General features: G+C 42.4%; 1 protein-coding gene across 3 annotated transcripts in view; it reads left to right on the forward strand.

Annotated features, from left to right (window-relative positions):
- Nucleotides 1-2,965: 2,965 nt before the first annotated feature.
- MAST2 (microtubule associated serine/threonine kinase 2) overlaps nucleotides 2,966-14,345 on the forward strand; it is a 217,296-nt gene continuing 205,916 nt past the window's right edge. For all 3 annotated transcript variants that reach the window (XM_044914016.1, XM_021683853.2, XM_044914017.1), the window contains exon 1: nucleotides 2,966-3,160. In XM_044914016.1, coding sequence (XP_044769951.1) covers nucleotides 2,966-3,160 — 195 coding nt within the window. The remainder of the gene's footprint in view (nucleotides 3,161-14,345) is intronic.

A 14,345-nucleotide genomic window follows, 5' to 3' on the forward strand; every position in this document is an offset into this window, starting at 1 on the left:
GTTTTTGTTTGTTTTGTTTTTTGTTTTCTTTTGCTTTTTTTTCTAGCTCCTTGGTTCCTAGCTTCCAACAGTTATTTGTAATTTCCTGCTATATGGCCCTCTCCATAAGCAGTGCAGAACATGTAGCTTGCTTCTTCAAGGCCATTAGGAGAGTGAGAGTGAGCCTGCTAGCAAGACAGACTCTTAAACATGTAAAGTAATCAGGAAAGAGATATCATATCACCTTTGTTATATTCGATTGGTTAGAAGTAAGTCATGGGTCCCACCTACACTCAAGGGGAGGGGATCACACAAAGGCATAAATACTGGGGAGGAGACAGATCATGAGGTTCATTTTAGAGTCTTTGTGCTGCACTGACTTTCCTAGTCCCTATAGTGGAAGGTGAAAAGTTAGAATGGATTTCTGGTCCCTAAGTTACCAAGGCTGAGTCAGTGGATTCTCCTGCCAGAGACTGTGAATCTGGAATGGTGATGTAATTATGAAGAGATTAGAATCCTTTTGCAGAGGTGTGTGGCAGCAGCATAGTACATTGTCTGGTGGTGGTGTGGGAGTGGTGGTGACAGCAGTGTCCTGAAATTGTTCCTGATTTTCAGTTTTTAGAGGCTTCTTGTTCCTGCCAGTTTTATAAGCCTGTTTCTCCAATCTCTGTTCAATTTTGTGAGCCCCTCTATATAGCCTTCCAATAAATTCTCCCTTAGGCCTGGGATGGTCAGAAGTGTTTCTAATGTTTGTAACCAAGAATGTGGCAGATCTGGTACATGCAGGTAACTATAGACAGCTGGTATAACTGTAAATAGTTGGTACAGCAGGAGTTAATAGGAAAAGGGAGGCAGGCGGATTTTGGATGGCCTTGTCAAATAGAGTAAGTGAACATTTCATCTTGAGGGGCATGAAAATCCATTTAACTGTTTTAAACTAGGGAGTAACATCATCTTATGTGAAGATTCTTTAAACAGCTTTTTGGAGGATGGGTTTGAGGAGAAAAGAAGTGGATGTAAGTAAAAACAGGTAAGAAAGTTTCTTTTTTTTTTTTTAAGATTTTATTTATTTATTTGTCAAAGAGAACGAGAAAGAGAGAGAGAGCACAAGCAGGCAGAGCAGCAGGCAGAGGGAGAAGGAGGCTCCCCACTGAGCAAGGAGCCTGATGTAGGACTCGATCTCAGGACCCCGGGATCATGACCTGAGCTGAAGGCAGATGCCCAACCACAACACAGGCGTCCCAAGTTTAGAAAGTTTCTCAGTCAAGTAGGTGAGAGAAAGTAAGACTTGAGCTGAGGTGGTGTCAATGGGATGGAAAGAGGAGACAGTGGAGAGAAAGTAAGGTTATAGAAGCAACAGGACTTGTTGATTAATTAGACATGGGAGCAGAAGGGAAGGAAAGAGTCTAGGATGACAGCCAAATTTCTGGTTGAGGCAAATGGTTGGATGGTGGTGAGGAAACAGGGAATACAAGAGCAGACTGGTGATAGGCTGTATACTTGGTGGTGTGTATAGGGTCTGGTATCTGACCGACCTTGGTTTGAGTTCTGGCTTTGCATTTATTAACTATGTCATATTGAGCATGTTATGCAACTTGAGCCTCAGTTTCCTCAACTATAAACTGGAAATAATATAACTTAACTCTTGTTTGTGTATGTATGAATTGAATGCAAGTGTCTGGTTTCCAGTAGGCACTCTATAATGCTGGCTATTATTACTTCTCAAAAAGGGTTCAGGGAGGAGGCCCAGGAAAAATGGGTGAGGCTTTCAGGAAAGGTTTCTGGGAGAGAACTGTGTTCAAGACAAAAGAGCAAAAATTGTGGCAGACCAGCTGAAGCCAGAAGGAGAAGGCCAGACGGGGCTGAGCTACAGCCACGTTGCTGTGAAGATGAGTCACTGGACGTGCAGGCAGGGCTGCTGAGGCCACAGCTGGACTGGCTGTGGCCAGGCTGGACTGGGCTATAACATGACTTCACTGTCAGTAGGGAATCAAAAGGATTGTTCCAGAACAATCCTTTTTGTCCTCTCCTTCCTCCCAGAAGCAATCCATTATTTCTTCCTCGTTTATAGGACTTTCCATAGCCTGTCTTACTTTCTGGAAGCAGCAGGAAACAGTGGAAAGGGACAAAAAGCAAGAATTTGAGTCCTGTCTAGTTTGGTCACTGATTTGCTGAGTGATCTGGTGCATGTCACTTCATCTTGGTCTTCTTATTTGTAACACGAGAATGAGCAGACCTGCATCCAAAATGTGATGTGAAGACAGTTGGTGAGTGCTCAATAAAAAGGCATACATTAGTATTCCATTAATTAATTGTATATTTTGTCTCCTTCTTGTTCCCGGTCCTTCTTCCCCTAGATCCTTGAAGACACTAATCAGTTCTAATTCATTTTCAGATCCCTAGCGTTTCGCTTGGCGGGGCACACAATTTCATGAATGGATGAATGAAAGAATCAATGAGCGCCCTCAGCCGCAGCAGCCGTGCCAAGAGCCCCGCCCCCTTCCGCTCTACCCGCCGCGCTGGGAGGCCACGGGCGGGTCTCTTGCGACCGTTCGCTGGCGCGTGCGCGGGAGGCCGCGCGCGGCCAGAGGTGGCGGGCGGGCTCCCCGTGCGCGCGCGCGCGCGCGCCAGGCGGGGAGGGCAGGGGCGGGGCCGGGCCAGAGGCGGGCGGGCCGGCTGGCTGCTGGCTGTAGAGCCGGCGGCGGTGGCGGCGGCGGTGGCGGCGGCGGGTGGCCGGCCGAGCGTGTGCCGGGTGGCAGAAGACGAGGCGGTGGGGATGTTGCCGCCTCACTAAGGAGCGCCGGGGAGGTCGTGGCGCTTGAGGCCCCAGAAAGCGCGGAGGAGCTGCGAGCTGGGGTCGGTGGCTTCGGGCGCCCGCCCGGCCATGGTGGCCGCGGGCGGTGGTTGGCGCAGCAGCGCTGCGGCCCGGGGTCGTGCGGGGCCGGGACAGTCGCGGTGCTGACGCCCGCGGGGCCCAGCCACAGATATGAAGCGGAGCCGCTGCCGCGGCCGACCGCGGCCGCCGCCGCCGGCGCCGGCCGCCGGCCGCCGGGAGGATGGGGCTCAGCGGGCGGTGGAGCTGCCCCAGCCCCAGCCCTTGCCGCCGCGCCGGCGAGCGCCTCCCGGGAGGCAGCTACTGGAGGAGCGGACCGGGGCCTCGGGGCCCGAGGTCAAGGAGCAGGTACGGGGGACAGCCGGCGTCCGAGAGGGAAAGGATGAGGAGCGGGAGCCTGAATGGGAACAGTGGGGGAGGGGGATCTCAGGCGGGAAGACTTGGGCTAGGGCATTTGAGGGGTGGGGATTGTGTAGTTCGGCAGGAGGAAAGGAAGGTCTGGAGAGGCAGAAAAATGGGGAGTGGAGAAATGGAAGTCATGGCCTGGGGTTGAATGGGAAATGGGGGAATAGGGGTTTGGAAAAGTGGTCCTGTGGGCGTTTGTCAGGGATTCTGGATGTGAAGAAGGGACGCTGGAATGTAGCCTGGGAGTAAATGAACTGCAAAGAATAGGCTTACTAAAGGGATACTGAGGAGTTAGCCAGAGGGCTAAATAGTGTAAAGTAGGGAAAATCAATATGCAATAGTAAATGTTATCCTGTTTCCTAGAGGTTGTCTTGACAGTTATAAAAACGGATGTCATTTCTAAGCATTCTCTGATTTGGCCATGATTATATAGTCTTGTAGGAATGTGTTCAAATCTTGAAGATTCTCTTCGGTAACGATCTATTTTACGAGTAAGCACTTTTTAAAACACCTGCATATGTGTAATTCCAAATCCAGCGCTGTGAACAGAGAATTTATAGGGATAGGATCTGTCTTCTAGGAGTTTACCACTGAAAACATCTTCATGGGAAAACAGAGCTAGAAAGCAGTGTAAAAGTACTCATGGAGTTTCTGAATGGACAGGATGTGTTTGTATAATTCATTCATCAAGCATAGGTGTACTTAGAAATAGGGGATAAAGGTCAGTTTTATCAGGGAGGAGAAGTTGCCACTAGTAGCTGTAGGAAGTGTGGTGAAAGGAGAATGTGGTCCTGACCTTGTGGGATTTGCAGAAAAATATTCTGTAGTAATGAACTCTAGTGACAACTTTCCTTTTGCACAGCCCTACTTGAGACCCTAGTAACTTCGTCCTTGACTTTTTCAAGACCTTTATTAGACCTACCTCTTTCCCATCACTTAAATAAGTATTTTACTTAGACATCATTCTTCATTATATAGTTTCAGTGACGCACGTACTAGCACTTGGATTTTTTTCTTTTATTCTTTCACCTTTTATTCTGCATCCAGCTCTGAGTAGACTGCATCATCTGCTATCTCTGCCCTTGCTTTCAGGCCATTGAGTGTTGTCCCTGGCTGTAATTTCCTTCCTCATCCTTGTTTTTTATATTCTCTGCAGTACCTATTTGAATTAGAATGTACTTAAAGCTCTGATCCTTTCCTGACTCAGTTCACTTGATTCAACTGACCTTATTGCATGCTTCACTAAAGAGTTCAAGGTTACTTTATTTTCTCTTCTTCTCTATCTCACAGTTATTTTATTTATTTAGCAAGCAAACAAGCTCTCCGCCCAATGTGGGACTTGAACTCACAACCCCTAGATCAGGAGTCACATGTTCTACCAACTAAGCCAGTCAGGTGCCCCTCTATCTCAGAATTTCTGTATTCACTCATCCTTTGCTTCAATTCTAGAGAAAGTAGTATTCATCCTCCTTTTCGAGGTTTATCCCTGTACTTACATCCTTGATTTCATCCCCTCTCATCTGATGTAGGCCTTTGTTAGGTATATTATTTTCTTTTTGTCCTATACCTCAAATAAAAACAAAACAACACAAATACTCTGAATTGTGTAACCCACCTAAGTTACTTTGTTATCTCTTCTTTGCTTCATTAGCAACCTTCTTGGAAAATGAGTTTGTATTCAGTGCCTCAGCTTACTCACCTATATACCTTCCTCATATTACAGTTTGACTTCTATTTTTTTTTTTAAAGATTTTTTAAATTTATTTGACAGAGAGAGACACCGGAGAGAGGAAACACAAGCAGGGGGAGGGGGAGAGGGAGAAGCAGGCTTCCCGCTGAGCAGGGAGCCGGATGTGGGGCTCAAATCCAGGACTCTGGGATCATGACCTGAGCCGAAGTCAGATGCTTAATGACTGAGCCACCCAGGCGCCCCTACAGTTTGACTTTTTTCTTTTTCTTCTTCTTTTTTTTTTTAAAGATTTTATTTATTTATTTGACGGAGAGAGCACAAGTGGGCAGAGTGGAAGGCAGAGGGAGAGGGAGAAGCAGTCTCCCCACGAGTAAAGAGCCCAGTGTGGGGCTTGATCCCAGGACCCTGGGATCATGACCTGAACTGAAGGCAGATGCCCAAATGAGCCACCCAGGCTTCCGTGACTTTTTTCTTATTTTTTTTACGTTTGTTTATTTAAGTAATCTCTACACCCAACATGAGGCTCCAACCCATGACCCTGAGATCAAGAGTTGCATGCTCTTCCAACTGAGCCAGCCAGGCCCCCCTTACAGTTTGACTTCTACCCTTAAACTATTCCAAAACTATTGTCTTCAAGGTCACCAATAATTTTATATGTTTTTTACTTTGTATGTTATTTACTTTTTTTTATTGAGGTGTGACTTAAATACGGTGCATAAGTAGGAGGTTCATTCAGCCCATGAATTTTTATAGAATGACTACACCTACGTGACCACTATTCAGATCAACATGTAGAACATTTCCAGTACCTTACAATGCCTCTTTGTATTTCCTTCTAGTTATTACCCTTCCCCAAAGGTAACCACTTTCCCAGCCTCCGTCACCATGGATTAGTTTTGCCTTTTCTTGAACTTCATATAAATGGAATCATACAGTTTGTACTCGTCTGACTAGATTCTTTCATTAAATCATGTCTGTGAGATTCATCTATATTATTGCTTGTTGAAATAGTTCTTTTTCATTGCTGTGTAGTTTTCCATTGTGTGAATGTCCACGATGGATGCTAAAACTTATTTTTCAAATAAAAAAATAATGCAGGGTACTTGTGTGAAGTTTTCATTATGAAAGAATTATGCAGAGAGATATGTAGCAGTTAGGAAATTTTAAATGACTAAATTTGTTAGTCTTTACCCCATTCCTCATTCTCTCTGACTTCTTTGAACTATTTGTCACTGTTGCCCATGTGTTCCTTCTTGATATTTTCATTTCTTTTGTCATAATGTCCATTACAGTCCTATTTCTCTGACTGCTTCCTGTGTGTCTTTTTTGTTTTCCTTTTTTCTAAATGTTTCTTGAGGATATGTCCTCTGTCGTTAGATCTCTCCTTTATTGTACTGTTTTTTAGCAGGTCTAGCCTATTTGTGGCAAGTACATAGGTTGTGGAACAGGGTCTCTGGTCTTTTATTCATGGCCTTGTGTCACAGAACCTCCTTGTAGAGTGATCTGAGTTCCAGGCTTGACCTCTTTCCTCAGCTCTACATTTCCATTTTTGTGCTTAATGTTTCCACTATAGACTCAGCATTCGTGATCATAATATTGTGATTTTTATAATTCGATAGTGTCCTTAAAGTCTTGTAATTATTTGATTTTGAAAAGATAAAGATTTCATGTGTGTGTTATGAGGCTGGATGGATTCCATGCATTCAGGGAGTAAGCTTAGCTAATCAATAAGCATCGAATTCTCACAGGTGACTTTGTTCTCTTTTTCTCATGACATGGAGTAATGCTTGTTATACTTTATAATATGCTGGTATTTATGAATAAGTTCTGAACAGGATGCAGGATTTGGATCTCTAGATCAGTGGCTTGCTATATCCTTAAAACAGAATCCATTATTTCTCTTTTGAAATGTGCTTTTCCCTTTCCTTTTTCTTGTCATCCAAATTGAAGTTGTATCCATGGTCTTTGACTTCCCCTTTCCTTTGACCCCCTTATCCAGGTTTTTGCTGATTCTACCTTCATGACACCTTTCAAATCTTTATTCTCACAGTCATCACCCTAATTCAGCATTTATAAATTCATCTTGGTTGTTGTAATACCTTAACTGTGTTTACTCTGCTTTTAGTCTTTTAACCTCTAGTTTATTCTGCATTCTAGTAAAGAAAAAAAAAAGATTATAACTCACTGCCTACTCGAGTTCCAGTAGTAGATAAATATTTGTTAAATGATCATTTCATTTCTTTTTTTTAAGATTTTATTTATTTGAGAGAGCACACATGCACGAGTGGGTGTGGGGGGCAGAGGGGCAGAGGGAGAGGAAGAGGCAGGCTTCCCGCTCAGTGGGGCTTGGGGCTGGATCCTAGGACCCTGAGATCATGACCTGAGCTGAAGGCAGACGCTTAACCTCTTGAGCCACCCCAGCGCCCCTTATTTCATTTATCTTCAGAAACCTTCATTAGCTTATTATCTATAGAAAAGTCTGGAGATCTTGGCATTTAAGGTCTACTTGATACTTACCACTGTTTATTAGAAGAATTGGAGTTAGATGCCCCTTCTCTAGGTTCCCAAGACTTTGCTTTATAAATTCTCTGAGGCCCAGACTGTTTCATTTACTGTCCTACAACTAAGGCCCACTATGGTATTTGAAACATAGTTATTAGTCTGAGTAATTATTAGAAACATAGGTATGTGGTAGTGCTTCAAACAGATACTTGCTCAATGAATATGCTAATTGGTTGTCAGTGTCTCTTCAGAGAAGAAACTCCTCAGAGACTGTCTTACTCTTTTTTTTTTTTTTTTTTAAGATTGTATTTATTTGTCAGAGAGAGAGAGCACAAGCAGGGGGGAGCAGCAGGCAGAGGGAGAGGGAGAAGCAGGCTCCCCGCTGAGCAAGGAGCCTGATGCAGGGCTGGAGCCCAGGACCCTGGGGTTATGACCTGAGCCGAAGGCAGATGCCTAACCGACTAAGCCACCCAGGTGTCCTGAGACTCTTATTCATCATTGTATCCCCTTAGTGTTTTAACTGGTATGGTAATGGGCAGTCAGTAAATATTTGTTTACTGAGGGGCACTTTCATATACTTATTTTAATTAATTATCCATCTGAAAAACTGTTTGTTCTTTGCTTCTTCCCATTGAAATTCTGTTCAAGCTTCCAGGCCTAACTCAAATACCACAGAAACTGTTCTTTGAAGTTGTTTTCCATGTGAGAACCTCCTAAGAGGATCTTTGATTGTGCTTAATAAATCTTCAAATCTCCTGAAATTTCAGTTCTCAAAATTCTGTGATTCAGAAAGTGAAAGCTAGGGTTCTAGGAGATTAAAGGAAAAAATGATTAGAAAGCACTGTAGATAGGTACTTAATAAATACTAATTCTTATCTCACTTTGTTTCTATAATACATTGTTTTGCCCATTACATGGTATATAGTAGGTTCTTTTTTTTTTTTTTTAAGATTTATTTATTTATTTATTCATGAGAGATAGAGAGAGAGAGGCAGAGGCAGAGGGAGAAGCAGGCTCCCCGCAGAACAAGGAGCCCAATGCGGGACTCGATCCCAGGACCCTGGGATCATGACCTGAGCTGAAGGCAGACGCTTAACTGACTGAGCCACCCAGGCATCCCATATAGTAGGTTCTGAATAAATATTTGCTCAGTGAGCAGATGAATGAATCAGTGTTTTAGCACTTTTATCCTTCTGTATTCATTTTGTATTATTTCATTTCTGCTTTTAAGTTGTAAATGATTAAGGATAGGAACTAGATCATCATTTTTTCTGCTGAAATGCATAGTCAAGGGCTTTGCTCACAGTAGGTGCTAAGTAATTATTTATTGATGAATAGAAAATGATTCAAATATTTTGAATTTGGGTGATTTGAGTAATAATGATAGTATGATAGAAATAGCCAACTAAAGGAATTGAGACATTTTTGAGGATGGAGGAAGATGGAGTTTAATTTTGGTTCCTAGAATTCCCTCAGCATCACTGAGAAATTTTCAAGATTATTTTCATGGAAATCAGCACCGTCTCTTTCTTTCTTTCTTTTTTTATTTTAAAAGATTTATTTATTTATTTGAGAGAGAGAGCACATGGAGAAGTTAAGGGAGAAGCAGACTTCCCGCTGAGCAGGGAGCCCGATTCGGGGCTCCATCCCAGAACCCTGGGATCATGACCTGAGCCAAAGGCAGATTATTTTATTTTATTTTATTTTATTTTGTTTTATTTTATTTATTTATTCATGAGAGACAGAGGCAGAGGGAGAAGCAGGCTCCCTGCGGAGCAGAGAGCCCGATGCGGGACTCGATCCTAGGACCCTGGGATCATGACCTGAGCCAAAGGCAGACGCTTAACCGACTGAGCCACCCAGGTGTCCCCAAAGGCAGATTATTAACTGACTGAGCCACCCAGGCACCCCTGTACCATCTCTTTCCTCTGCACTATAATGTTAGTACATTGGCAAAATCACAGAAAAGAAAGTAGAGGGGAAGCTGCATATAGTGTATAGGGAACTAAAATCAGTTTGGTATTGCTGGAGCTTAAAGTTTAAAGCATAGATGGTGAGTTAAGAGACTGAAGGAGCCTGGATTGTAGAAGGTCTTTAGTACTATGTAAAAGGGTAATAAGTATAGGAGCAGGATGGTCTTACTTGTGTTTTAGCTGGATTACTTTGGTAACTGTGTGGGGGATAGAATGTTGGACATGGTGATTGAGACATGGACATTGGAGAATTCTTCTGAGTTTTCAGTGTAGAAAGTTTATTAGGCCTCCTTCCAGTCTTATCCACAAGTAACATGGGTAAAGGCCAGGTCCTAAAAACCTGTTAGCTTTGGAAGATTTGATTTCATCAAAGGTAGTAGGGGTAGAGAGCCTGGGACGGTTGAAGCAGGTGGGATAGTGTTCCCTCATTTTCCTGTCTTTGTTCTACTGGGTGCCTCTTAGCCTAAAGATCAACCTAAAGGCTTTTCCACCCCAGTTACTGATGGTGACCTACAGGCATGAGTATCAGAGGCAGCTAAATATTGCAGTCAGGATATTTACTTCGTTGCTGGTCTTAGCTGCCATGACTCTCTGTTAAATTTGTCAGCTCACTTTGTATTTTCTTGATGAAATTCCTATGGTACCTTGGAATTATTACTTTTCATCAGCAGGTGTTAATTGTTTTTCATCATTAATATACATACTTGGGGTTCCAAAGGAGTTTGAAAACTGGGTTTGTTGGATCAAGGCTTAGCCTTGGGGAAGAAGAAAAAGTCCTCAAGGGAGAGTAGAGGCTAGACGTTATTGGGAGTAAGGGTTTCCACAAAATACATTGTTAGTGAGACATAGTTGGCAACCTTTTGTTTTAGTTTTGAACCTCTTTGTTAACTCCCAAAGATTCTTTCCTTTTCTCTGTACTACAGCCATGTACACAGTGGATATATAGTAAATAATTGATGGGAAAAATTGACATCAACCTGAACCTTCTATTTCCATGTTCATTAGGGATTTTTCATCTTATACCAGTAATTGTTCCATCTCTAAAATCTTAGTTTTGAGCTTGCTACACTCTGACATTCACATCATCCTCTATTTTTGTATTTCAAACTCGTTTTAGAATTTCCTCTTCAAGAATTGTTCAGTCTTTGGAACTTCTAGCCGATAGATTCTTTTTTTTTTTTTTAAACCATCTTTTCATTGTCAGTCACCTCATGCTTCTACTTTCCTCCTTAGTCAACTTAACATTTCATGGACTATCATAATCATTCCTGTGCATGTACCTTCAGTTTCTTTGCCATTTTCCCTTTCTGTCATATGTAACTTATCTGCAAGTAAATTCCAACTATCCTTGCACCAACTCTGAGACTTGACTAAATTCCAGCCATCATTACACCAACTCTGCCTATTCTGCACCTGTGTTTAAGCAACTGAATGTGGCTGGAGAAAAAATGACTATATTGACATCTTAGTTTGTGATCAGGAACCTCAAAGAGTCTATCAGGACTGCCACTCAGTCCTATCACATTTCCTCAGTCCAGTCACTGTTTTTTTTTTTTTTTTTAGAGGGGTGGGGAGGGGCAGTGGGAGAGAGACTCTTTTTTTTTTTTAATTTTTATTTATTTATTTGACAGAGAGACACAGCGAGAGAGGGAACACAAGCAGGGGGAGTGGGAGAGGGAGAAGCAGGCTTCCTGTGGAGCAGGGATCCCGATGTGGGGCTCGATCCCAGGGCCCTGGGATCCTGACCTGAGCGGAAGGCAGACGCTTAACGACTGAGCCACCCAGGCGCCCTGAGAGAGACTCTTAAGCAGGCTCCACACCCAGCACCGAGCTGATGCAATTTGGGGCTGATGTCACAACCCTGAGATCATGACCCGAGCTGAAATCAAGAGTTGGACACTTTAATTGGCTAAGCCACCCAGGTGCCCCTTCCCTAGTCCATTCACTCTCTCTCTCTTTTTTTTTTTAATATTTATTTACTTAGAGAGAGTGTGAGTGGGGGGAGGGGCAGAGGGAAAGAATCTTCAAGCAGACTCCCTGCCAACCAGGGAGCCCCACTCAGGGCTCAGTCCCACAACCAATGAGATCATGATCTGAGACGAAATCAAGAGTTGGCTGCTTAACCAGCTGAGCCACCCAGGTGCCCCTAGTTCTTTCACTCTTAAATCATAGTTTAATTTTTCTCCTCAAACCTACAATACTCTCTTTGTCCTCTTTACTATCAGCTGATGTCCTTGTTTCCTATTTAAGGGGGAAAAAAGATAATCAGAAGAGAACTTCCACAAGCTTCCATTATAAATCACCCAGCCTACCTCTATCTGTACCTACATTTTATGCCTTTTCTCCTATTGCTGTGGATAATCTCTTCCTACTCCTATGAAGTCCAACCTCTACATCAATTAAGAGTTTTATTCTTGAAATTATTCCTTCATACTCCTGAATCATTATTTTTTCTTTTCTGTTGCATGCTCTGTATGTTCTGTTCTCAATATACAAAGCTGGCTATAATATTTTCCATTCTAAAAAAACATTATTAATCTTACACTGCTTCTTTATTCATTCATTCATTCTTTTTTTTTTAAAATATTTTATTTATTTATTTGAGAGGGAGAGAGCACAAGGAGGGGAGGGGTGGGGCAGAGGGAGAAGGAGAATCAGATTCCCACTGAGCAGGGAGCCCGACATGGGACTGGATCCCAGGACCCTGAGATCATGACCTAAGCCGAAGGCAGAAACTTAACCCACTGAGCCACCCAGGCGCCCCTTTCATTCATTCTTTGATTCAACAACTTTTTGTTTGTTTTGAGTACTCTTGGATTACAGCAGTGAGAAAGGCAGACCACAAACCCTGCTTTCACGAAGTTTCTATTCTAGTAGAGGGAATGTCACACTTGATCTTAGCCAAAAGGCCAAGAAGTGATAGTAGAGGGAATGTCAGATAATAAAATAAAATATGTAGTATGTTGTATGGAGATAAATACTATGAAACAATAAAGTAGGGAAGGGGGATAAAGAATGTTGGGGGGTTATGGTTTTATTTATTCAATTTTTTTAGAGAGAGAGTACACACGAGAGAGTGGGGGAGAGGCAGATGGAAAGGGAGAGAAAGAATCTTAAGCAGGCTCCACGCACAGCGCAGAGCCCAATGTGGCTCAGTCTCATGACCCTGAGATCATACTTGGGCTGAAATCAAGAGTTGGATGCTTTACTGACTGAGCCACCCAGTTGTCCCTCGTTTTATTTATTTTTATTTTATTTTTTAAAAGATTATTTATTTGAGAGAGAGAGAGAGTGTGCAAGTGAGTGGGAGGAGAGGCAGAGGGAGAGAGATAATCCTGAAGCAGACTCCCCACTGAGCATGGAGCCTGACTCGGGGCTCGATCCCAGTACCCTGAGGTCATGACCTGAGCGGAAATCAAGAGCCAGCTGCTTAACTGACTAAGCCAACCAGGTGCCCCTATTTTTATTTTAAAAATTATTTATACCATCTGTCACCATATGACATTATTATAATGTTATTGACTATATGCTGTATTTTTCATTTCCATGACTTATTTTATAACTTGGAAGTTTGTACCTCTTAATCCCCTTTACCTATTTCACCCATTCCCCCTCACCTACCTCCCCTCTGGCAACCACTAATTTGTTCTCTGTATTTAAGAGTCTGTTTTGAGGTGCCTGGGTGGTGTAGTCAGTTAAGTTTATATATATATATATATACACCCCGCATGTTCTTTATCCATTCATCTATTGATGGACACTTGGGTTGCTTTTATATCTTGGCTATTGTAAATAGCGCTGCAGTAAACATAGGGGTGTGTATAGCTTTTCAAATTAGTGTTTTCAGTTTCTTCGGGTAAATACCCAGTAGTGGAATTACTGAATCATATGGTATTTCTATTTTTAATTTTTTGAGGAACCTCCATGTTGTTTCCTACAGTGGTTGTACCAATTTACATTCCCATTAACAATGCATGAAGGTTCCCTTTTCTCTACATCCTTGCCAAAGATTGTTATTTCTTGCCTTTTATGATACTAGCCATTTTTATTGGTGTAAGTTGATATCTCATTGTGGTTTTGATATGCATTTCCCTGATGATTAGTGATGTTGAGCATCTTCTCATGTGTCTGTTGGTCATCTGTATGTCTAATTTGGAAAAATGCCTATTCAAGTTCTTTGCCCATATTTTTTTTTTAGGTAATCTCTACACCCAGTGTGGGGCTTGAACTCACGACCCCAAGATCAGGAGTTGTATGCTCCAGTAGTGAGCCAGCCATGCACCCCATCTGCCTATTTCTTAATCAGATTGCTTGGGGATTTTTTGGTGTTGAGTTGTGTAAGTTCTTTATGTAGTTTGGATATTAACCCTTTATCAGGTACATAATTTGCAAATATCCTCTCCCATTTAGTAGGTTGCCTTTTTGTTTTGTTGGTGGTTTCCTTTACTGTACAAAAGCTTTTTATTTTGGTGTAGCCACAAAAGTTTATTTTTGCTTTTGTTTCCTTTGCCTGAGGAGACCTATCCATAAATGTATTACTAAGGCAAATGTCCAAGAGACTATTACTGCCTGTGTTTTCTTTTAGGGACTTTATGATTTCAGGTCTCACAGTTAGGCCTTTAATCCATTTTGAGTTTATTTTTTGTGTGGTGTAAGAAAGTGGTCCAGTTTATTCTTTTGCATGTGGCTGTCTAGTTTTCCCGGCACCATTTATTGAAAATACTATCTTTTCCCTGTTGTATATTCTTGTCTCCTTTGTCTTAGATTAATTGACCATAGAAGCATGGGTTTATTTCTGGGCTCTCTACTCTGTTCCACTGATGTATGTGCCAGTACCACACTGTTTTGATTACTGTAGTTTTGTAGTATACCTTGAAATTTGGCATTGTGATACTTCCAGCTTTGTTCTTCTTTCTTTCAGATTTTATTTATTTATTTATTTGACAGAGAGATAGAGAGCATA

This window comes from Neomonachus schauinslandi, chromosome 4, assembly GCF_002201575.2.
Source record: "Neomonachus schauinslandi chromosome 4, ASM220157v2, whole genome shotgun sequence".
Lineage (NCBI taxonomy): Eukaryota > Metazoa > Chordata > Mammalia > Carnivora > Phocidae > Neomonachus > Neomonachus schauinslandi.